This window comes from Hippoglossus hippoglossus, chromosome 11 (genome assembly GCF_009819705.1).
Source record: "Hippoglossus hippoglossus isolate fHipHip1 chromosome 11, fHipHip1.pri, whole genome shotgun sequence".
NCBI lineage: Eukaryota > Metazoa > Chordata > Actinopteri > Pleuronectiformes > Pleuronectidae > Hippoglossus > Hippoglossus hippoglossus.
Genome location: NC_047161.1, coordinates 3,404,751 through 3,429,943, shown reverse-complemented (window position 1 = coordinate 3,429,943; position 25,193 = coordinate 3,404,751). Strand labels below are relative to the sequence as shown.

The 25,193-nt window shown below is 44.3% G+C and overlaps 2 protein-coding genes across 9 annotated transcripts in view; both read right to left on the bottom strand.

Moving 5' to 3' along the window:
* The window catches only part of pleca (plectin a), an 87,610-nt gene extending 74,320 nt beyond the window's left edge, over window positions 1-13,290 (bottom strand). For 7 of the 8 annotated variants that reach the window (XM_034599641.1, XM_034599644.1, XM_034599645.1 and 4 more), the window contains exons 1-5: window positions 13,126-13,290; window positions 12,097-12,134; window positions 10,074-10,136; window positions 7,301-7,450; window positions 4,688-4,895 (exon numbers count right to left, since the gene is read on the bottom strand). In XM_034599641.1, coding sequence (XP_034455532.1) covers window positions 4,688-4,895; window positions 7,301-7,450; window positions 10,074-10,136; window positions 12,097-12,134; window positions 13,126-13,285 — 619 coding nt within the window. In that variant the 5' untranslated portion in view covers window positions 13,286-13,290. Of the gene's footprint in view, window positions 1-4,687; window positions 4,896-7,300; window positions 7,451-9,929; window positions 10,137-12,096; window positions 12,135-13,125 lie in introns of all 8 variants that reach the window. The other variant, XM_034599647.1, reaches the window with a different exon arrangement.
* Window positions 13,291-14,889: 1,599 nt separating this feature from the next.
* On the bottom strand, window positions 14,890-23,639 carry eif3eb (eukaryotic translation initiation factor 3, subunit E, b). The gene is given in 16 exon segments (XM_034599677.1): window positions 14,890-15,170; window positions 16,227-16,362; window positions 16,600-16,687; window positions 16,690-16,700; window positions 16,901-17,010; window positions 18,962-19,063; window positions 19,159-19,285; window positions 19,598-19,722; window positions 20,522-20,644; window positions 20,715-20,819; window positions 21,553-21,595; window positions 21,680-21,760; window positions 21,762-21,786; window positions 22,047-22,164; window positions 23,549-23,578; window positions 23,580-23,639. Coding segments are annotated over 16 exon segments (1,323 nt in total). The 3' UTR covers window positions 14,890-15,131.
* Window positions 23,640-25,193: the final 1,554 nt, after the last annotated feature.

The following is a 25,193-nucleotide window of genomic DNA, read 5'->3' as shown; positions in this document are numbered from 1 at the left end:
TGTTGTTTTTCTGACCTATTTGCATTTTCTTCTAATTGGTATATGTATAAATAGTTGTCAAGACGTACTAAAGTTAATTGCTATCCATCAACTTTCCCTGCCTGCTCAAATTGAGCTGAGGGAAACTCAAAATAAATCAGATTCCAGACATCTACAGGAACATGCAGAATGAAACTTGTCACTCTGCTGCTCGTCAATCTGCACAGAGTCAGATTCAGATCTCTAATGTTTTGCTTGTGGTTCCCTGATGGTGTAACGAGCCGACAGATGCTACAGAGCATGTGTTGAATCTCCTTCTACACCTTCAACACCGTTAAAACATCTTACGCTGCATTTCTTTACCTGGACACTTTGTCTTCTTGAGCTTTGAGAGCGTCAGGGATCAAACCACCGATGCTCGGGTACTGTATGTGGACGTTACGCTTTACCTCCTGAGCCACAGCCACCCGACAGAGTCAGAGACCCTCACGATTTAATAAGTGGCCAAATTGAGTCAGGATGGCAAGAATAAACTTTATCTCTGGGAAATAAAATGAAAAGTTCAGAGGAAATTTAAAGTGAACTACTTGACGAGCGTTTCTCTCCAGAGCAGATTCACAGAGCTGAGTTGTACCTAGTGCACATTAGTTAACGCAGCTTTGAAGTAAGTGCACTGTGCAGTATACAGTATCTATAGAGGTTGTTCAGAGCAGATTATATATTTTAATACCCTGAATTCGGGCCTGACAGAACAGCACCACACGCTCACAGCTTGAAGCCAGGAAAGGTCCCAGCCGGAGCACATTTGTGTGTGTTATCATTTTCTCATACCACAGGGAGTTTGTGTTGACTCAGCAATCAGGAGAATATCTCATGAGCCCAATACTGCAACTTGCTAAATTTGAAATAATAAATCTTCAACATCAAGAATGTGAAAAAGATATTTCAACACTGAGTCACTTGGAATAATTAAGCACAGAGTTTAAACTTCAGGCTGCACAATGAAGAGCAGTGTTTCTCAACCAGTGAGTTACAACCTGGAAGTGATCAGACTCCAGCAGCTTCAGCAGTTCTTTAAAACTCCATCAATCTACAAGATTTTGAGAGACTGAAATTATTCAATAAAAAGATTTCATAACACCAAATTAACCCTGAACACTAAGGCCTCTATTTGAAACATCCAAGCACATGTCACAAGTGTATTTAGGTCACGACCACATCTACATTTGTTAGTTATATAATGTTATTTATCCTCCATTTTCACATTTTATACACATGAATGTCTGTGTGCTTATGCACCAGAGAGGAATTTAAAAGCTACAGTCCATAACCCAGTCCTCCATCTTCACCTCCAGGTGGAAACGTCCATGTGATATTTACACTTCTACACACAAACATGTCTATACACACTCACACCCCCACTAGTACAGCGTTGTTATCACATCTTATTCACTTTGATAATTCAGCAGAATAAGATATTGATTTCATTTTGGCCCTGAAATGATTATTTATCAAAAATAAATATTGTCAGGCTCCAGAAACGGTCACATTGATGGTTTATTTGTTGTAAATGGGAGAAAACCACTTAGCAGTGACAGTGACGGACACGTTGATGAACACAGAGGAACGAGAGTCTCACCGTCTCTCGAACAAAACAACCGTCCCTCTGTTTTCTCAGGGCCGACCACCAGATGGTGTCTCTCAGAGGTACAGCCTCACTTTTGTTTCTCTGACTTTGGCTCAAGGGTCTGTGGCTGTGGTGCCAACCCCCCCCCCCCCCCCCCCCCACCCTCACATCTCCTCACTAAACACTGAGTACCCACTGACACTTCATGTTCTCTGCTGTAACGAAGGGAAACAACAACACGTCCCCCCCCCATCACTATTTACTCACTGTTAATGTGCCGTCACTGATTTGTGAGCTTGCCTGGTTACTTCCTTACAGGTTGGTTTCCTGAATACTAATATATTGAACAGCGCAGGGACAAAGTGTTGCAAAGTTATATATCACATTAATCACCGAGTACAATTACTGTGTCAGTGATCACTGTCACTGTGGTAACAGACAAAGCATGAGCAGAAATACTCTTTAGCCTCTGTCAACTTTATCAAATGCATGAAATGACAAGGCTTTGACTTTTTAAAGAATGCAAAAATGTATTATTTGTAAGTAATATAAAAGTAAAATAAGAGTGTTTACAGTGCAATAATTAAAAGCCCCAAATGTAAAAGTGGACTCAGGACGAAGAGCAGGTCGTCCACTAACCAGAGGGTGGGTGGTTCCAGTCTTTATGCCCAAGTGCCCTTGGGCAAACACTGAGTGGCTGTGTGTGGATGATGTATAATAGAAAAAAAAACACTGTTTCTAGGCCCTGTAGGAATGCATGTGAAAGGATACAACATGTTTAGAAAAGCTGTATTTGATTTAAATCCATTTACCGATCAATTATAGAGAGGAAATACAAGATTTGGGTAGAAAATGTGTGAATTCCAACTGAATTACACTGAAAAGAAATAAAAGTCCTGTAACCTTATTCCATACAACTAAGTGCAATCAGGTAAATTAAATGTAGGAAGGATCCAAGTTACGAAAAACAGACAAAGTGCTAATGAATCGGAGGACACACTCACAATCTTCAATCTGGAGTCAAATGAATGGAAACAAATCAAACGAGGTCACGCTCCACTGCACCTTAATCCTGATACTGTCCTCTAGTGTCCAGCAGTGATTACTACACAAACTCCTCTGTCCATGAGTGGCATCACTAACATAAACTGTGTGTTTCTGCAGCTGGACACGTATCATCTGTTTACTGTGGAAACAATATTCATCATCTGGAAACAGCTGTAAAATCCTTGTCAGTCTTAACACTGCAGCCACAGTGAAGACTGTAGAATGTAGAAATCAATAATGGATCCACTGTTCAATAATCTGACAGAAACTGCACACGTTGAAAGCAGCGATGAATAATTGATCAGTCAGGGGCAGATTCTGTGATATTCTTCAGCTTTCAAAAATGTTCCTTGAAAGCAGCACAAAGTAAGAAAAGTACTACAGCGGAAAATTCAAACGCCACTTTCCTGAAAAATGCACATTAACATTTAAAGAATATCTCTCTGGAGCAGAGAACTGAATTTTAAGGGTAACATATCATAAAAATAAGGGAGTTGCAGTTAGATTCTCCTGCTGCTTCTTCATATGTGAAAGACAAACGCAGGAAAATGTCCAGTCCCAATTTTCCAATTTTCCAATTTTCAGAAAACGGCTTTATTAAAGGTTCAGTGTGTAGAATTTAGTGACATCTAGTGGTGACGTTGCATGTTGCAGCTGAACACCCCTCACCTCACCCTCCTCTCCCAAACATGGAGGAGAACCTGTAGAAACCTTCAGCTGTCATAGAAACTCAAAAGGTGTTACTTTGTCCAGTTGGGGCTACTGTAAAAAAAAAAACCATGGCTGCCTCCGTGGCGAGGACCACCTCAATTTCTGCCACTAGATCCTTTCACCTGAATCTTACACACTGGACCTTCAGTGACGTCTCATTCAGAGCCTCTCAATCAGCCGGCAGCTTGATAACAAACGGTCTTGTCTCCACCTGACGTTAAAGCTGCAGCTCGAACCTTGAACGTGTCTCACGAGGATCATGAATCAGGCCGGGCGGCGTCATGGCAGCGTTTCAGTGACACAACACGGAGACGCTCGCCTTCACCTCATATATTTGATCAGTCGCTGGCATCAGGCAGCTCCACGGTGACACTGAGGAATCATCACGTCATGAACAGTTAGAATAAATAAATCAGAGACTGAGTCCAGATATCTCCTGGAGGGTCAGACAGTGCTGCTGCTGCCTGTGGAGACAATAACATTACAGTCACCACTGCAGAACCCCACCCCATCAGATCAATAGAGACAACCAGCGAGGAGGCGGTGGGGGGGGGGGGGGGGGGGGGGGGGGGGGGGGGGGGGGGGGGGGGGGTGAGGTCAGTGTTTCTGTCTGTGGTTCCGAAGAGACGATGTGAACCCGACACCACAGGAAGAGATGAGTCCGCGGGTGGCATCATCCGAGCCTGCCTCAGTGAACAGAGGTGGAGCGGCTGCAGGACTAAGAGATGGTCTCAGGTGGATTTATTTTCCAGTTCGATTCCCACCCGGGGAAGTTCGATTCCCACCCGGCTCTGAGGATAATGAGAGATGGTATCGCAGACTGAAGAATTAATTAAGATCTGAATCCACCTGATGCTCGTCTGAACAGATTGTTACCAAACACGTGTATTAAATGGACTTGAAGTTTTATATTTTGTTGATTTGTTTCTGACAATGATCAAACCCAGAGGAATGTTGTGCTAAGCAGCAGATAATAGTCCTGAGTTGAATGTTGGCAGTGAGGGCGGCAGAGCATGAGCTCAACAGTTAAGATTATAAAAGTATAATCCCACTTGGTTGGAGTAAATATTACGCTGACAAAGTGCACAGAGGAAACTCGTGTGGAACAAAAGCCACGAAGCCAAAACAACAGGGAAACACGTGGATCTGCCTGAGCACATGAAAACAATCATGTCGACTCTCCAACCAGCAGCAGCCACAGACCAAACCATCACAATTACCAGGATTTTACAAAGACGTCCCCAAACCAAAGGGATTCAGTGTCGACAGGAGCTTCCTCCTGAAAGGCTCTGTGAGCAGCAGCAGTGGATTGTGGGAACTTGCCTGCGATGCGGATGACGGCCCTCTCCGCCGGGTCCAGCACGTCCCCGGACGCCGACTTGGACCTCTTCATGCGATGGTGCTTGGGCAGGTTCCAGGGCAGCGTGTCCCCGCGGGACGGAGACCAGCTGATGGAGCCCAGGTCGCTGGAGCTCTCCTCCGACGCAGCCCTGACCATCGGCCTCTTGTTGGGCTTCACCTCCTCCATCGTCTGGAGGACATGAGGAGAAGAAAAGCATCGACATGAACTCACAGCATCTCAAAGGGAAAACAATGAAAGGCGACTTCATCGTTAAGTAATTTTTTTATTCCAAAACATTCCAAAATATAAAGTTCCGGGTCTCAAAACTGACAGATTACTCTACAACCATTGGAACTTTAACCACAAGTGATAGTAGTAAAGGTCGAAAACCCTTCCTCCTCCATGTTAGCAGATGGGACACAGAGGAAGACTTTCCTCTGAAGCAGATTACAGTGAGTAACTGTACTTAGTTACTTTCTGCCAGGCTCAGTGCTGTGACGGCTGCGTGGAGAGAACCTGACTCGTTCAGAGAACAGGAGGAGCAGGAGGAGCAGGAGGAGGAGGAGGAGCAGGAGGAGGAGCTGCTGCTGCATGTATCGGTACAACGTCACCACGCTCCTGCCTCCTGTTCTGCTGAGTCACCATCCAGCTCACAGAGCGCTCTCCTCCACAGGGGCGCTGGCTGCACCGCCACCTCCTCTCTGATTGGACGGCAGCCGACAGGACCAAAGTCCCAGGAGGAGTCTAACAGAGCATCAGCTGCAGTTCACGTTCAGGTTATGATTGAGCTGCTTGAAGCCGTTTCTCTTTGTTGCTGTGACTGCAGCGCTGTCGACCCGTTTTATTTCTTTAATAATTAAACCTTTATAAAATCCAAGGAGGCCGATCCACAGCTCATCTTCTGCGTCTGACACTTTGGCTCCTTCAGGATTTAGAAGTTTGTCTAAAACAACCACTGGTGACCTAAATGCTGAAGAGGCTTAAAATGAAATGAAAGAATCTAGAAATATATTCAAAAACATAGAGAATAAATAGAAAAAAACAAAAGCAATCAAATATTAGTATAATATTCGGTTGTAAACTAAGTTGTTCCAGGGATCAGCTGCAGCCACTTCAGAGGCCCGGGTCACCACTTGTCTGAGATCTCAGCCCAGAAGCTTCAGGTTGGTTGACGTCTCTGCTCCGGATGCAACAGTTCAAATAAATAAAATCTTAAAAACGTGAAGGTGAAACTAAAATATTCTTACTGCAGCGTTGTGGAAGTTTTCTCTTCAGGGAAACTTGTGATTGGCCCGTTTGAGTTCAGCTAAACCTCCGTTTACCTCTAAAAGTAGAGCAGCGACACATCAGACTATTGACTGATCCAGATGGAATCGTGGGCACTTGGCCACGATTTGACGGGTCAGCGAACGCCCGGCGTTTGTCCTCCAGGGTGCGTGTGCGTGAAAAGACGCAGTATAAATATAAATGCTTCAGTAAAAACGTCGGGCCGGGGCTGTTTGAAAGGTTTGAGCCCACGTGCAACAAGGGGAGTCATGTAGAAAATGTAGAGCTTCTAAAATAGAGAGACGTTCGCCCCGAGGCACCTTGGAAAGCTGCAACGTGTGAGTTGTTCATCGTCGTCTCTCTGAATGAATCATCACTGCAGAGATCGGCTCAGTAACACAACTAGATTACAGGAAGGAGGTGAAACCCTCGAAAACACATTACAGCTCGTCCAAATCGACTTCTCACCAAATCTGCTCAGAGGGAGAAGAGTTTAGCTCAATGGCTCCCAGTCAATTTCTAGATTTTTATTTTGGACTTTTAAGTTCCGGACTTGCACCTCAGTACATTTCCCAACACGTGGGGACACAACACGTGTGTCCCCGGTGAAGGTCTATAAAATCTATATTAAATACTCCATTTCAAAAGGTACTGATCTTACAACTATTTTTGTATTTGTGCTCTATTGCTTTTTAACTCGTTCCCATTGTTCCCCTTCAAATCTGCCATTTTCCACTTGCAAAGCACCTTGCAACTGTTTTGAAAGAGGCTATCGAAATAAAGTGTATCATCGTTATTGCATCACTGACTTGTGTACTTGTGTGTGTAACCTATTACTTATGCAGAGGCAGAGGTTGTGTGTGTGGCCTTTATCCCAGCAGGCTGAGAGCATCAGGGCGAGCTGCTTGTTACCGGGCAACCCTGAGGGGCTTCAGAGAGAATGCTGTTGAAACGCACTGGACCTGGAACTGGGAGAAAGTTAAGTGTGTGTGTGTGTGTGTGTGTTGGTATGAAAAGACCCTGACTCTCCTCCTCCACCTCCTCCTCCTCCTCCTCCAAACTGATGCACTCCTTCTTCACTGGAGGTGCAGTTCATGAGCTGACAGACAAAAAGCTGCAGGGAACTCCCTCTGCCCTGCATCAGCCGAGTCGGTGTTTGACCTCAGCTGCGGTCAGGACACACCTGCACCGCCACAGGTTCGATGCCCTCACCTCTGCACATCACCTCCAGTCTGCAGCGTTTTTTTTTTTTTTTAAGGACACACATCATGTGATGAACAGCGTCAGCGATGCGGCAGAAACGTGCATTAGAAATCCTCTGTACTCACGACGGCAGGATCCGGGATTCGGTGCAGTTCTGGTTCGAGGAAAAACAAGCGCAAATGTCCGTTTCTTGCAGCGGCACCGCGATTCTCCAGATTCAGACCAAACTTGGGAGAGACACCATCCTCCTCCTCTTCATCCTCTTCCTCCTCCTCCTCTTCGTCCGCAGCAGCCGCGCCTGCGTCCTGCGGTGTCCCGCTTGTGTTGATCCGGTCCGACCTGGACTGGACTGATCCGGGCTGCAGGATGTGCGCGCTCCCTCTGCCCCAGCGACACGCACCGGGATGGAGATGACAGCGATATGCGTGTTCGCGGCGCGCATGCATGTGAAAACGCACACTGCACTTTTTATGATTCAGTGCGTGAGGGGTAATATCCAGTGGTGGGATGTAACGAAGTATATTTACTTTGATACTGCAATTATTAAGTATTTTTTCATGTGCATTTACTTTACTTGTAGTAAATTTACTTGTATTCTTGTTTATTTTGGGGGTATTTTCACTTTGACTCCACAACATATATATATCAGTAAATATCTAAACTTTCTACTCCACATGTTCACATAGTTTTAATATCTGTAAAAGTCACCAACAGCCAGAGGGGAACTTGTCCCCTGATCCAATCAGAGCCATTAGTTAATATGAAAAAAATGCGTTCAGTAGCATCATGTGCAGATTCTTTATTAATATGACAGAGTCTGCATTATTCTTCTATTCAACTGAATATGCAGCAGGCAATGTTAGTCACAATGTGAGAACTTTTAGTTTGAATACTTGTCCTGTTATTTGACGACATTTTTGTCTATTTATTTGTTCTTTTACTTCTTTTACTGTTCTCATCAGTCTGTTTATCGTCCTTTAAACTTTTCAGCCCCTGACGCCCAAAATAACGGCGCCAGAGACTAACAGACCTTGATTATCCCAGAGGATATTGATTCGAGCTTTAGTTCCCAAAACAATCTCCTATGTATCATGTATCATCTGGTGCCTGTAAGTTAACCTGCTGTAACAGATGCTGTGACTAATCTGTCATCATCACCTGAGGGGTCATGTCGGGACGAAGGAAATCAAAATACTTTTATATTTTTGGACAAAAAGGATCTTACATTTCTAACACCTACATGTTCCTGAAGTCAGGCGTATCGGATTCACAGGTTTAAAATGATCCTTAATCATTATACTAGCTGGTTTTGAAAAATTGTCATCATCTACAAACTTTTAACTCCACGTTAACATTATACATTTTCAGATAAAAGTGAAGACAACTGAACTTTGTGTGAAGGATCTTGTCATAAAAATTGTCATAATTGTGCCTAAAAACACTAAACTAACTGAATAGTTTCCAATGTGGTTTAATATTGACTTCTGACCAGATCAATGCACCAATGAACAATCAATCAATTCTTAAACATAGAGAAAAGTAAAAAAGTGTTGACAGTGACAGTAAGAAAGTTTAACTTCAGTCCTGTTCTCTGGTACCTGACCCCAGCCTGACCTCTGGTGTCATAAAAAACAATCAGCTGTTAATCAGGAAATCTGATCGATTTATTCTCTTCTCCACTTGTGACGGATCGGTTCTGATTTGTGTTTTTCAGGATTCGTGTTCGCTCCGAGTGAAGCCGAGTTGTATCGAGTCAAATTAAAAAGTGTCCTGCTGAGCTGTTACATAATCAGAGCAGCATGAATGATAGATCGACTGTTTGTGTGGCCTGTGCGACATGATTAGTCTCCAGCTCGGCGAATGAATCAGGGCTCAGTCCAACACTGAGTCCACTCTTGTGTTCATAAAGGATTCGTGCCTTCAGTCCGGAGCTCCAGCGGCTGTGCCAGCTCTGTTCACATTGTCCCGAAGGTTCAATCTCATCGCTCAAGTGCTTCACGAGAGATGAGCGGAGCGGCGAGGAAGGTGAAGGTGACTCCAGGTCAGTTCAGACATGTTTACTTACACTGGTAATAAACCTAAATCATTTTTATATGCACAATACATCCGCCCCGCTCTCCGCTCTCTAACTTCAGGTCACTTGAGCTGAATGGAGCTCAACGGTGTAAAAATCCAATCATTTTCTGAACGGAGGTGTTGAATAATATATTGTCACCATCCAAGGTTCAGACTTACCACAAGATACGAGGTTGTGAAATGATGCTTTTTGCTCCAGTGAAATCCACGAGTCTGAATTACATCAACTGCATTTTGAGAAAAACGTGTTTTATTCCCAAAGCCAAGGAGAAGTACTACACTACCCACAATCCTCAGGTGTAATGGTGACATAATTAATCATACAATCTATGACAAATTAAAATATTCTGTGTTTTGTATTTCCACAGGCATCCACTCATACCACAGTGAACCAGTGCAAGTCACTAGTGTCCCACTTAATGCAACTTTAACGACTCAGTGAAAGAACAAAAAGCTCAAATGCTGTTAATTGTTGCTGAAAAAGCAACAACACTATAAAATCTGCTGTTTCCCAAATAAACAGAGAGCATCACTTTGGAGCCTTGTTGGAAACAATCATTTAAATCTTTTAAAGAGGTCAAACTTTAACTTATGAAACCAAACGACCGTGCAGACGGTGGCCTTTAAATATCAGGAAGTGATGCGTTTAAAGACACTCAGTGGAGAAACGTTCCTCACCTTCTGGGCTGGTTTCACCTCAGTCACAGTTTCCAGCCCGGCCTTGAGAGGTCGTCTCTTCCGTTTCCTCACCGCCAGACGAGGCGGCTCATGTCCAACGACCACAGACTCCTTCACCTCCTTCACCTCCTTCACCACCTCCACCACCTCCTCCTCCTCCTTTAAGGGGACAGAAGCTGCCGGCTTCTCTTTGGGCTTTTTCTTCCTCTGAAATGAAAAGCTGCGTCTTTAACATCTTTATTTACCTCAACCTGAAGGTCCATTTTTAAAGTTTGCTTTCAGGAAAAGTTCACTCTCCAATCACACATGTAAAATATGATAAAACAGCAGGTTTTGATATGTGAAGCACACAGATTCTTTCACTGTTCAGCCCGTTGTGTAGATTAAAACTGGCTGATGAGCTGTGTGACGTTTTCATTGTCAAAAAACACACATGCCTCTTTCATTGAGCTGGAACTCTCATGCAATCCTGATGAAATCATTCACATTTTGCACGAACAGCGAATGGCAGAGATGCTCGGGTTTGACCTCTGACCCCCCAGCTGACGCACATCACGCTGGGAATGTTCACGGGCTCGTTCTCACGGCCTCTCATTGTTTTCTGGAGGCGTTGGAACGTTCCCTTGATGCTGTTTGATCCTTCACACACCTGCTCGCTCACAGGACGGAGGTGCAGACACACAGGGCAGCTTTTATCACCCGCAGATCTACTCTGTGTTTTTCCACTTCGGTGTTTGTACATGATCGTTTCCAAACAGCGCCGGACAGCCTGATAACTTCTGCTCTCGTGTGTGTCGCTCTGTTCTGCAGACGGAGACGCTCACATGTCTCTTTGTGCTGCCGCAGAAGGACCTGGACCTCGTTGGCGGGTCGGTGCCAACAGGACAAAGAGCGGCACTCATTTCAGAGAGCCCCTCCAACTTATCTCTGACAATGACTGCACAGTGCTCCTCCTCTGAGCGACAACACTCATACTGACTGTGCCAAAACACACAGAGCCGGGCCCAGTACAGTCGCTGAGCTCCCGGGAAAACACAAGCCCACTCGCTGAAGGCCTATACTTAGTCGTGGAATTGCCACATGATGAAGCTGCAGCTGCTGAGCGCTTGTGTTACATAGATTATATAGGAATGATATAGACAACATGGGGCTGAGGCAGGAGAGACACTGTTACACTGGTGTGATGCATTAAGATCTCATGCAGCGTTTGATTTGCATGTTATGCAAACTGCAGATTCGCCGGTGCTGTTTTCTGCAGCTTCACTCAACCGAGTTCCTCTTGTGTTCAAAAGAGTCTGGAAACATTGAATGGATCATTTCCTCATATGACTGAGGAACAAAATCTCCTGTAAAAACAGGATATGCTGCAGGATGAGTCACTTGTGCAGCAGCATCGAGTTACTAAATGTTTAAGTCACGCTAGGGGGGGGGGGGGGGGGGGGGGGGGGGGGGATATCACAGCCTCGGTCCAGGCTGTGATATCTTGTGCTGGATTGTCATGAGCTGAAAAGCTGCTCTGACAATCCCAGTGACTTCAGCGCTGGTGCCAGCACGAGGCTGAGATTTGTGGTTTTTCAGTGAAATGTCTTAACTTCTGTTTGGGAGAATTTCCCTGAAGTTTCGTTTTGCGGCGTGAGACCACACAGACACATCCGAGTGGTTGACCATGATGTGCAGGAGGTCTGAGGTTCCACGCTCAGTGTTGATCAAATGTTGAAATCCTGTCGCGGTTCCAAAGAGACACCGAACAGTCTCCATGTTTGTTAGAAACTTGTACTTTCTCATGATTGTTGATCTACAACAAGTTGTTTGTGCATCTTATCTCCTTTAAATCCCAAAGGACCAAAGACGCCAACTTTAAGTCCCTCAAAGGTTCAATTAAACAACGATTGATTCCTATGATCAAAGCTCCAACTCTCTCACAGACCCAGGCAGAGTCCTGGTTCAGTAGTCAGTCCAGCTCCCTCTTCTTCACTCTGCAACGTTTAGGTACTTGCAAGTGAAGGAGGACCTCTAAAGGCAGAAGTGGGCGTTACAAGCCGCTCTGACAGCTGCCAGTGGGATATTGAAAGCAGACAGAAGAACTGTGAAGACTTCGACATGGTCCAACTGGAATTTAAGACCTTTTTTATACTAGTTAAAACTCAGTTGTTCTGATTCGTCTCACCTGAGTCGGAGCTTTGGATTTGGAGCGTTTCATCATCACTGTGTGGAAACAAACACATTTTAATCAACAAGGAGGAAAACTGTTAAAAGACACACTTAACAAAGATCAAAAGAAGATGTGCTGAAATCTGATTGGCCCCTGAAGTGCCCCTGTCCCGTGTTTAAAAGAAATAGTCACTAACAATAGATACAATAGACAACTTGTTGAGAATTTTAATTTATAAGCTTTTTTGGAACAACACATTGTGCTTGAACAAGAAACTATTTCCCCAACATATACTTGATGATGTGCGGCTTTGAATCAAAGTTATAGAGTTAACAGTAAACTACTGAATCAGAAATAGAATTGGCCCCTTTATGAGTTGTCAAGTTGTCATCACTCCCTGTTGTCCTGCCCAACAACAGTCAAAGTGTTCAAACTGCTGCACACATGTGCACGATGCCGCAGAGACGACAGAGAAGTCCAGAGTCATGTTTCCCTGTCTGCACATGTTGTGACAAGCAGGCGACCATGACGCTGCAGCTTGAGTCGTGACGTCCCCTCATCAGCTGACAGCTGACGAGCATCATTCAGCTCAGACTCTGGAGGCTGGTGCAGCGTGAAAGTGTAAAAATCACATTTTTACAGTTTGATGGAAAAAAAGTAGCACGTTGGCTGACAGCAGCCTGTTGAACAAATAAAAATGTTTTATTGTACTCAGGAGTATGAAAGAGCCATTGTTTCCCTCTCACATGGGCAACGGCACATTTAAACAGTGACTGCTCCGACCACAGAACGGAGGCAGGGCCAACACGAGTCGGCGGTTTGTGGAAAATGTGGATCCTGCAGTCGAGTCTTGGAAAGGAAACCAACAATTTTAACAACCGGGGCTGGAAAAAACAAAAATGTGTTCCTGCTGCTAAAAACAGAGCCTGACTTTGAGTCAAGGCTCCACAGTGACAAGCAACAGATTAGCTGTGAGTTTATCACAGGCCTCCACAGGGCAGAGCAGAGGGGGGGGGGGGGGGCGACAAGGTGGGTGGCACCTACCTGCCAGGTACTTCTCCAGGGAGGACGAGGAGCTCTGGTTCCAGCTGTAGCAGCAGAAGAAGAGGAGCCAGACCAGGAGGGTGGCCAGCACCAGAGCGAGCACCCAGAGGAGCCGGGCCACAGCCGGGTCGGTGGCGGCCCAGGCTGTCAGGAGGTCCATGCTGAAGGCTGCTCAGCACGCTGCTCGAGCCTCGCTGTGTGTACTCAGTCTGACGTCCACAGTGGGACTGCAGCACATGAACGGGTCGCAGTGGGTCGGTGTGCGTCCTGTCAGAGGGGGGGGGGGGGGGAAGAAGCCACGGTGCCTACAGCAGCAGGAAGAGGCAGCAGCCAGATCAACAGCAACCACAGATGGATACCAGCTGTTCCAGACGCAGCGCTGCTCAGACCACGTCAGCTCTGAGTGTGTGTAAGCATGTGTGTATGTTGTACTTTACTGGAAAAGTGTGCATGTGCATGTGTGTGTGTGTGGGTGTGTGTGTGTGTGTAAGGAAACAGTCTGGAGGAGTGGCTCAGAGTCACAGCGGCTGGTATAAACCTCCAGCAGCCACTCCCAGGCTGAGCACCAGGAGGAATCATCACATGGAGGAGCTGTAACTTTTAAGGGCAACTCAAAAATGCACCTGGGGCAATTACCCCCCCCGGTCTTTACTTAAACACCTGCCGGCTGTAATTTTGTGTAAAAAATTCAGATGTCTCTCAACACATGAACACATTCCAAAGGTGTGTGCATGCCTGTCATTATGTCAAGGATTTAACTGTGTCATCCACCACAATGAGAACCCCCCCCTCAGGTCAGAACTACACTTAGACGACCATCCTGAGAATCCACTGAGCTCTAATTGACGAGAACTATTTACCCAGCCGGTTTTGAGATGTACATCCTGCTCGCTGCTTTTACAGCGCAAGTTAAATATTTGCAGAAATGCAGCCGTCGCTGCAGCGTCATAGACTTTGCAGAAATAAAGTGTGGTTGAACTTTAACTGCACAAGCGGCAAAACAACATCTCCAACGAACGGGGCTGCAGTGAAAACAAGACAGGAGCTTGAAAAGGATCCAAGTGTGACTGATGCAAAATGTGGGTCTTGTGAGGTTTGATCCGATTTCATCTCACAAACCAGCAGAAGTGTTTTTCATTTCATGTATGAATCAGTTTAATATCTGCTTCTTCTTCTTCTTCCCTTTTACCTGAACAAAAGAGGTTGTGTTTTCTCCCCTGTGCGTTGTCAGCAGAATTACACAATAACAGCACTTGGTGGGAGGATGTGGTTTGGGTCAGGGAAGTGAACCCATCAACTTTTAGTGTGGGGTCCAGAATTGTATTTTCACTTAAAATTGTGAGATGGGGTGTTTTTCAACATTTTCCCTGATTTCCCAGGGATCAGTTCATGGATCTCGATGAAAGAAAATCATCCTAATATCAAATTCGGACACTGACTTTCTGAATCCTGTCTGTGTGGAGTTCTGTGTGTTTTCTGGAGGCTCTAAGTTGCCCGATGAAGGGCGGGTCCCACCTCTTGCTCAATGTCTGCTCTGTTCTTCCTTTCATGACGAATAATACAAAGTTCTGAAATAAGTCAGATTGTGAAAAGCTCTCTGCAGCTGAAAGAAAATACAAATGAGCCAACCTCGCCATCTAGTGGTCAAATAGAAATAAAGGAAGACGAGGTGAATCAGTTTCTCTTCAGAAGCAAAATTTAATGATGAATTTTGTTGCTTAAGAAGAGTCTGAAAAACACTTATGGATTTCCAATAGATTCTGAAGAGGAAAATAATGTAAACATCTCCAAATGTGAATGAAGCATCATGAATGATAATAAGTTAATAATGAAGCCTAGCTGCCTTTTCTCTCCAGTTAAACTGGCAGTTAAATAATAATAATAATAATAAGAAGTGGATAATTCATAATAAACTATAATAAATAATCTAATAAACTCTTGAATGCAATAAAAAGCCTTGATAACATACTAAAAGCATCGGCATCCTCCTGACACCGATTTCCAGTTCAGTAGAAGCCGGAGTCTTGAGCTGCCCAGTTTGGTGTCTGAGGAACAAACATTAGAAGAAGTGTCAGAAGAAAAGTTCAAACTACTTCATAAAGAAGATGAACAGAGACGTGTTTCATTATTAAATGTCCTCCAGCTGAAAACTGGCAAAAACAAAAGACTAACGTCAAATTCTTCAGCGCAGCAGATTAAATACAAGATTATTTTTCACCAAAAGGAAATTGAATGAATTGAAATTGAGTGGTGAAAAACTGCAATCGGCTGCAGGGGAAGATGAGGAGTTTGATCTAGACATCCACATGGCAACGCTTACTTTTTAAACACATCACTGTTGCTACGGTTACGCCTGCTGTCAAGCCACTAACACCCTGTTTTACTTCTCTGGGTCTGAGTTTTAGTCTGGACGGGCAGAAACTGACAAGTTTGGAAACGATAACGCAGCCACATGCACTCGTCTCCTTGTTCCTATCAGTCCTGACTCCACAGCAGTGAAGGCAGAATGTTTCAAGTTCTTCCTCATCCTCAATCCAAGAAGAGAAATCCCTCGTCGTACTCTTCAGCATTGTCCTCGTTCGTTATCATTTTTTTGTAACTAAGCAACCAGCTGCAGAGAGCACGTACCTGCCCAGTGCACGTAAATGGTCATGTGATGTGCTTTTCTGGAGCTTTCTTCAGAAACAATTCTAGTTGTGAAACACCATTTTAAAGACTGGATGTAGCCTCATCTAAGTGTTGTATTTCACGTAGATCTATCAGAGGCAGAAGGACTAAAGACAGCGGTGAACAAGACGGGCGAGTAACAGGAGTGCGACTGAACGACGAGTGGTCAGCTTTTCTGTTTTTGTGTCTAAATGTTTCAAACATGGATAATAAAGCCTGTGGATCCAGTATAAGCAAAAACAGTCTGAAATAATCAGAATTAACTGAAATTAAAATAAATCAAGCCTTGAACTGGTCGAAATCAGACATATGATGGACGTGAAACCTGACTACATGTTTCTAATGAAAGCTCTGTCAACTCAAAAACTAAATTTTTAGTATTAATATCCTCTTTCTGTTCAGTTCACTTCCATGTGCTTTGGTTTCCACTCTACCTCGTTCCTGTTGCTGTGAGCAACCTTCTTCTCGATGTTCATTGCCAACATCTGGCTCCGGAACGACAGACTCTTTGTCTTCTCGATCACCTGCTGGTACGGCGACACTGCGTTGTTGCCCATCACCACGTGACCCTGGGAAACATGTATTGTATAAAATTGTTCATCTGAAAGAATGACGTCTAAAGTACTTTACTGCCCGATTAATCCCGACAGGTCTTATGTGCTTTTCTGAGTCTAACAAGAACAAAATAAATAAACTGACAAAGCTGTGATACATTACACAAATCAGTCGTCTAGTGAGATTACGTTGGGGATCAGTGACTTGAAGCTCGTCTGACTTAAGGTGGATCAGTGAATGCAGCGCCTCAGCAGCTTGGAGTCGATCTTGGCATCGAGTCGGGCGTTTCGGATGAGGCTGACGATTCACCGCTCCGCCTCCTCGGGCGTCATGTTGAGCTGTCTGCCAGCATGCTGAGAGCAATGGAGGAGAGAAAGTTGACGACTGCCTTTGAAAAGCACTAAGAGGACACGAATAAAAGCACGGAGAAGTAAAAATATTACCCACATCAATCATCTGGGTGCGGACGTTAAAACCTCTTTTCATTCCTTTTCTCTCATCGGTGCATTCACGACTAAAAAGGCCCGGCACACAGCGGTTCTATTCCCTCTACCTGATGCTGATGCACTGATGAATCCGACAGAAGGTCTCAAAGATGAAGAGACGGGCGTTTTCAATGAAGTCCTCAAGGCAGGCGACCAGAAAGAAGTCATTCACGAGAACCTGACGGGAAAAGATCATTCATTTACACACATATATGTAAAGCATTCACATTAGAACGTGTAGACGGACTAAAGAAAAGGTCAAAGGTTCCCACAGTTAGTGTGAGTCCAGTTCCTCTGCCAGCGTGAAGCACATTTTCCAGTAAACAAACATCTTTATTTCAAACGCTTGTGATGAAACACTCTATAATTCTGCCATCACTCAGACAGCCGCTATAATTTCTAACCATAGCCACGATTTCCTGGAACAATAAGTCTGTTATAAGTTTCCTTGAGGACATAATAGCACCACACGCCACCGCATGTGACGTGCTGGCATCTGTTCCCTATGGTTTCGGTTGGTTCCCATTCACCAAACAGACAGAATTTCAGCTGCTGCTTCAACCAGCAAACACCAAATGTCCTGGACAAAAATACACAACCTCACAAGGGAGAGTTTTCACCCCCCCCCCCCCCCCCCCCCCCCCGACAAGGAAGTTATGGTTTCACCCAAGTCCATTTGTTGGCCAGCAGGATTACACAAAAACAGTCCCCTTAAGAAACCACATTTAAATTCACTACATTGTATTTGGATCTGCACCAAGATGCTTAAACACTCATAAACACTCATTACTTATGTTTTCATCAAGATTCATTAATTATTCTCTCAGAAATTCTTAATTAAAATGGTAAAAGAAACATCCTGGATCCGCCCCCTGATCCGGATCCACACCCAGATTCAGTGGGTTCCGTTCTGACTCATGCCACATCCTTCCACCACCTAACTAACAGACAAACTAAAAAAACAAAGAGGAAATCATAAAGCTTCTCTGTGGAGGAAATAAAAACCCATCATTACCTGATTAGCATAAATATGAAGCTTTATGAAAAGATATTCCTTATAGTTTTTGGAGTGTGCTTTGAAAACAAAATGATTAAAGATGCACTGAGGTTTTCTAAGTAATACATGCAGTAATATGAACTGTCAAATAATACGTTAACAACACGGTCGCTAAGCTCACACTAAAGAAAATATGGAGCCACACTCTCAAAATGAACTTTGAAGAAACCAGCACATGTGAGTGTTTTGCAGCAGATTATCCTGTGAAGTCTCCACCTGTGTTTTTTATACAGCAGTGATCACAGGAACATCAAATAGGATGTTTGGCTGCAGAAGAGCTTAAATGTATGAATACATTAGTGTCTGGGAATCTGAAATGCGATGCGGGCACCATTATTTTATAAACGGAGCCGTTATTGTGCGAGATATCCAATTACGCACCGCTTTGCTGTGGTAAACACAGACTGATGTGCCACAATAATCCAGAAATACTCCATCGTAATTATTTTTCACAACGTGAGATCGAGACAATCCATCACTGATATTACTGTTTAACAAGTGAGTGCTGAAACAAAACATCATGTCAGAGTGTTTGGACAGAAATTAACACAAGTTGTTGATCTCTGGAGGAAACGTGTACACTTTAATTCCCTTCACAATAAAACTCCATCAGAATCCATGACAACAGAAGGACTTGATGAACCTTCTCCGTTCTCCCGTCGTTGTGTTCCGACTCTGTCGCACAATTTATACAAGAGGGGTAAAAGCCAATTGATGAGTGTGTTTAGAGAATGTGCAAAGTGGTCCCCGAGCACAAAAGAAAACGGCAGTCGAGGGTTTCCAGAGAGGAGGCAACGGAGCTTCACAATCTGACAGCTCTTCTGCTTTGAAAATCAAACTGGAACAAAAGCAAGAGGCAGCAAATCGGGCCAGACGTGGATTTGCTGAGGCTGAATGGCTGCAGAGTCGAACGTCTGGGCCTCAGGCGATCAGAGCACCACGGCTAAGGGAAGCCTCGTATTACCCCTTCAGTCCCCGGAGACTGCTAACTTGTATGGGGGGGAATTCAGGCCCCGTGCACCGTGACGAACGCACACTGTCAAGCGGTAACACTGAAGGGGAAGAAACTCACCGACTCACACTCCCTGAGCTTCTTCTGGGCGCTGTCAAAGTCGAAGTTCACGTAGAGACACTCAACGAACTCTGTGATCGGGTCCTTGTACGTGTACGACTCCTGTGGGAGGGAGACAGGAACCATCATTCAGACGTCGACTAAATCCTTGAGGCACATGAGATAAGAGTTATTCCTCTAGCGCTTGTTGATCTTACCTGTTGAATGACTTTCACCAAGTCCTTGAGGACCTGCCGGCGCCTTCGTACGTCTTTGTTGGGGATGACTGCAGTTGTAAGGTATCGCAGGATGTGTGGGCACATTGTCTGGATGGCATTCAGGTATCTGGGAAATTAAATAGGTGCCATCATTAGTTGCTATCACAACGGACTTGGATGTCTGTGTTTTTACTCTAAAAACAAAAGAATTATAAAGGTTTTTCACACAAGAGCTGTGCTGAGAAATAAATTAATTCATTCATTTTGTTAAATACCTGAAATTAAGATCAAAATGTGCTCGTGTAAAGCTTTATTAAAAAGGCTCAGCTACATGGAAGGTTCCACGAACACTGTCCCCCAGTCTGTCTCCTTGTCCAACAGAGAATCAAATACAACATGTAATATATTACTTTGCTGTCTTGTTAAAATGTCGACTCACTGAGGCTGGTAGAGGAAGAGCTGGATGATATTGTCTCTGCCTTTGGGATGGTTGAAGAAGATGAAGAGGGACCAGTGGATGAGCCAGGTCCTCTGCTGGAGTGACTGGAGCGGAGAGCTCACCGACTGGGAAACAAAAAGAAGAGAGAGGATGCAAAGAGAAGAGGTTAGAAAACGATGCATCAGTCTTTATTTGAACTACAGAGAAATGGTCAGAAAGTGGATTCACGATGTAAATATTGAGATAAGATTTCTGCTCGTCAGTAAAGGGACTACGCTTTAATTTAATCTACCTCCCTGTCACTGTCAGGTAATTTCCTGCTTCACAATTAACCAGAGACTTGTAGTGATCAATCAGACGACTCACAGTGTTCATTGTATGTCCCTGTACACGGAAAACCTGTAATATGGCAGAGCCGTGTAGGGACGTGTTTGATGTCTCTCTTCACAGACACAAATTTGACATCTCGGTCCAAGCTCAGCTCTGAAATCCCCCCACACCTCCGGGCTGCTGACAGTATCGTCCTGAAGCGTTAGCTCAGCATAACACTGGCATTAGGTGCGCTTGTTACTGCAACAGGCATGAAATTCTCTGCAAGCAGGTAGGTGTGTGTGTGTGTGTGTGTGTGTGTGTGTGTGTGTGTGTGTGTGTGTGTGTGTGTGTGTGTGTGTGTGTGCGCGCGTGCACTTGCTGAGCTCACTCACGCACTATATGATATCTTCCTCTGCTCTCACCACCTTGGCTCAGTGAGTTATTTTGCCCTCGAGTCTTTTCTATGCTCACATTCTGGAAATTTAACAGCCCATAATGATCGTCCTTGTTCTCTTACAGCAGCAGGTATGTTACGTGAGTGGAGTGGAATGATTTCACCCCGATTCACACTCACAGTTTGTGTCATCTTCTCCAGTTAGATCCATTTCTTACATTGTTATCAATGGTCTCCCTGAGTCGAGTGAGGTCCTCCATGGCTGCTTCCCAGTGCATCAGGATCTCAGAGGCCAGTTTCCCCCACAGAGAGCTCAAGGTGTTCCTGTCTGTTGAGGGAACCTGAGCAAAGAGCAATATGTGAACAACGCAGACGGCTCGCACGAATGTGATCAAATGTGATTATTCTTACCAAGACGCGGAAGAAGTACAGGTACTCAGCAGCCCCGGAGTAGTTACCACACTCGTACTGAAACTTGGCGTACCTGTACAGCGTGTCCAGGTACTCCTGACGGAACTAAGAGACAAAAACAAAGGGTGACGAGAACTTGAATTAAAACACTTTGACCAAGGTTCAAATCTCACCAGTGATCAATTACACAGAAGAAACAACTGGCTTTGACTGACATGTTCTCCACTTCTACCCAGTCAGTAAAGATTCAGTCAATGAGCAGGGTTATCGAACTACTGCTAAGCCAGCATGGCAAAGTATCACTGTTCAAACTATCTCCAGCCCTGGAGTGTGGTTGTACTAATCCGGTGTTTTTTAAAACTGCTGGTGTCTTTGCTTCTTCCCCTCACAGCAGCTAAATGGGAGAAGCTGCAGGGATGACGTGGTTGATTAGTGAATGTGCAGCATCTTTCATGTTCGGCAAGAAAAAAGAAAAAAGCCTGTGTTTTTTAAAGCCATCAACAGATTCTCCTCTTTAGCAGAGAGCGAGCAGCGTGGATAATGTTTTTATACACCGACTAATCCCAAACGAGAAGTGAAAGGTAAAATAAAGTGACTATTGGTAGAAAAGTTGCCATGAGTTACTCACAAAGTGAGTAATGAGCACATTGGTGGGAGTAGTTGGACGTTTTTAGGATTCTGAGATCTGGAAAACAGCCCTGCTGGCTCTCAGTGGCAGCTGGTTGCCATGGAAACAAAAACACACATTGTGCCTCCCACCTCACAGGATTAAAAAGCAGTCCAGATTTTCTTCGACGAGACGAATAGTGTGAACACGCTGTTAACATTTCAAACTCACATTGTGTTTCTCTGACAGGTAGTCAAACAGCATCCTCCCGTCTCTGGTGAAGAAACAAGTCCAGACTTTAATCACCATTCAGAGGTATTTTAGTATTAAAGTATTTGAGAGGAACAGATGATCGGACCTCGTGGACTGCACCTGCCGTGTGGTCTCTGGATCTTCAAACATCTTGACGATGGGCTCTGTCTCTGACTGGAGCTGCGTCCACAGAGCTCCTCTTCTCCTTCAAGGCTGCGACAGGACATTTTCCGTCACACATTTTCCATTTCCGTTAAATGCCGCTAAAAAGAGACAATCTCAGACCCAAGAATCTGCACATGGTTATCCAACGAATTACTTTTCTTTCTACTGGTTGCAAAATAAGGAATTACAATGAAAAGATGGTGAAGATGGTGTATAGCTGTATACAGTTAATTGATTCACTGATTGGTCTCCCTGATGTCTGATAACAGTGAGAATTGCTGTGTGTGCTTATCTACTGTCTTACTCACACGGTGGGATTTCCTTGTCCAGGTACAGGTTTTTGTAGACATCCATGGCGAAGTCCACCATGTCTGTCTCGCTGAGGAGGTCCAGCTTTCCCTGAAGAAGTTCCTTCTCATTGTAGATCTGTTAGAATCCCAAAATATAATGTTCATCTAAATTATCCAACTTTTGAGACATGAAGTTAAATGAATAAAGAGCTAGAAAGAGTAAAGTTTAGGATGAAGACAACACAGACATGTACAGCAGCATGAAATACGCACAAGAGAAATAAATGGTTTTACTATTTTACCGAACGAATGAGTTTATTGTTCCGTGGACGGTCTTTATGAAAACATTTTCTGATTTGTCTAAATTAATTAAATACACAAACAAACCAACGGAGTACTTTATTATTTATATCCTTGTTGTCAATTTCATAACTAACTAGTTTGTCACCTCAAGCTGTTATTCATCCCAACAACTATCACAATACTCAATAAGGAAACAAGGTGATTTTGGCCGTGTATCTCAATAACCTTTGTCTGGCACGTTTTACACTTTTTGGGGGGTTTTAATGCCCGTTTTAGTTTTCCATCGTTTATGGGTGACATCGTTTTAGTGTCTTTATTCAACTCACTTTTATTCTACATTATTATTCTGGGTCCTACACGATATGTTCCTTGTGTACTGTTTCTGTTGTTTGTTACACAATGTACTGTTCTGCAGCTGCTGTAGCACTTTGGCCCAAGAAACATTTTTTCCATGGGGATAAGAAGGTATATTTGGTTTTGATTTGATTGACATCAGGAGTTTGAGTTTTCATTCAATTTTATTTTACCGATTAAAAGGTCCAGCGGAGTGATGCAGTTTATGCAGCTGAACGTAGTGAGGAGTGCACAGATCTGTACATTGGGGGAAACTAAACTCGTGGCTCAGCACAGGAGAGACAGCTCCTCGGGTCGGGACTCATCAGTCCACCTACATCTGAAAAGGACAAGGGATCATTCATTTGAAGACAACAATGTCCACATGTTGTCCAGGGAGGACAGAAGGTGTGAAAGAGGAGTGAAGGAAGCCATGTCCGTCAAACTAGAGAAGCCATCTCTGATCAGGAGGTTTGAGACGCCACCTGTCAGCCACATGGAGTCCTGACCTCCATCACCAGGAGGTTTCACATGTTAGGATACATGACTCTCAGGGGGGACCCACAACGACTCCCAGTGAAACCAGCATGCTGGACGCTGGATGCTGCTTGTGCTCTCTAACCTTATGTGATGGTTTTAGCAGCTAAGCTAAAGGCTAACACGTCCAGCAACACGCCTGAGAGCCCGGCGGGTCAAACACTACAACAACAACATCAATACGGACTCATGACAGACTCCAGGTGCCGGCTAGCGGGGCTGCTAGCCGGGGGCTGCTAGCCGGGGGCTAACCGGCGGAGGGGGTTCCTCGGGTTTTCAGGTGTAAATCGCCGCCGACAAACAGCGACATCGTGTTTACTCGTTAGCAGAAGCGAGCAGGGTTTCACCTCCTTCACTGACAGGACCTCCAGCAGAGGGGGAAACCAGGTGCCGGTCCAGGAAGGGAGCTACCCTGCTGGTCAGGTCCTGCTCCGCCATCTTGGCTGGATTCAAGACGGAACTTTATTGACAAACAGACGAGTAACCATGGGAACGACGTCACCTGGTACAGATACGTCATCACGGTGTTTATTTTATAGTTGGTCAAACAAAGGTATTAACAACATTGATATATTATTATGATTATTATTATTAAGAAGAAGAAGAAGAAGAAGAACAACAATCATCATCATTATTATTATATATAATTGATTAGAATAATCTTTATTTGTATACAAACTTTGAAACATCAACTTTCTGGACAAATGTACAAAGTGCTTCATAAAAAATAAATAACAAAAATATAAAATTAACTTAGATAAAATAAAACGTAAAAAAGAAGGGATTGAAAAGCAGTAACATGTCTAACCTCAGTTCATCAGACCTGACATATTAATACAGTACATATGTTTGTGGTAAGGGTTTATTTTGCTAAGTTAAATAGTGAAATGTATTGTGAAAAGACTAATAAACTGCTCTTCACTGTGTTACACTGAATGAACGTCCTTGCTCACCCTGTGGTTTCTATTCCCAGTACAGGTCTGTTGTTGTGAAGCAGGAGCATCACAGAATAAAACCTAAACTGCTCTGAAAATGTCACCGTGTGTGTGTGTGTGTGTGTGTGTGTGTGTGTGTGTGTGTGTGTGTGTGTGTGTGTGTGTGTGTGTGTGTGTGTGTGTGTGTGTGTGTGTGTGTGTGTGTGTGTGTGTGTGTGTGTGTGTGCGTGCGTGCGTGTGCTTCAGCTTCACGAACGTACAATTTGTTTTAGATCTCAACATTATCCCTCCAGACAGCCAGGAACGTGGAGCCCTGCAGAGGATCTATGACTTTGCACAAAAGGATGCAAATAGCAATGTAAATACATAGAAATACAACAGGAAACAAAACAATACATTTTTAGTCTTTTGGAAGAAAGGCAGTTTACATCCCCCAAAAAAATCGAGTTGCAACACAAGGATTAATGTCTCAAAAGTATTTTGGGGTCAAACATGGACTGATGCACTGTCTGGTCTCAGTGAACAAGTGACCAACCCGGGAGAGTCTCGTGATTTTGCTGACGTCCCTGAGGTCGGAGGAGGGATCGGACTGACAGTTAGCAGCCGTCACCACAGCCGGGACTGTGAGTGTTACCAGCATCAGTCAATGAGCAGGAGAACACACACACACACACACACACACACACACACACACACACACACACACACACACACACACACACACACACACACACACACACACACTCCTCTGGCTGCCGGGGATGTTACCAGCTAGAACCGGCTCTAATCAGGGACTCAGAGAGTCGGATCCTGTCTGTTTCGACTGAGTCCAATTATCTGCAGACGCCAAAGAAAGCCAATAAACCCTTAACAGCGTGGTTGCTGAAGCTGGTGGCGAAGGAGAGGTAGATTTTCAGTTGTTCAGCATGAAGTGAAAAAGCTCATAGAACCTAAAATAAAAAAATAGGTTTAGTAAAGATCACAAGTCATTAACTGACCAGAAATCTTTGCTTGAAAATAAAGGTCAAATAAACAAAGCTCACTAAATAAAAGCATT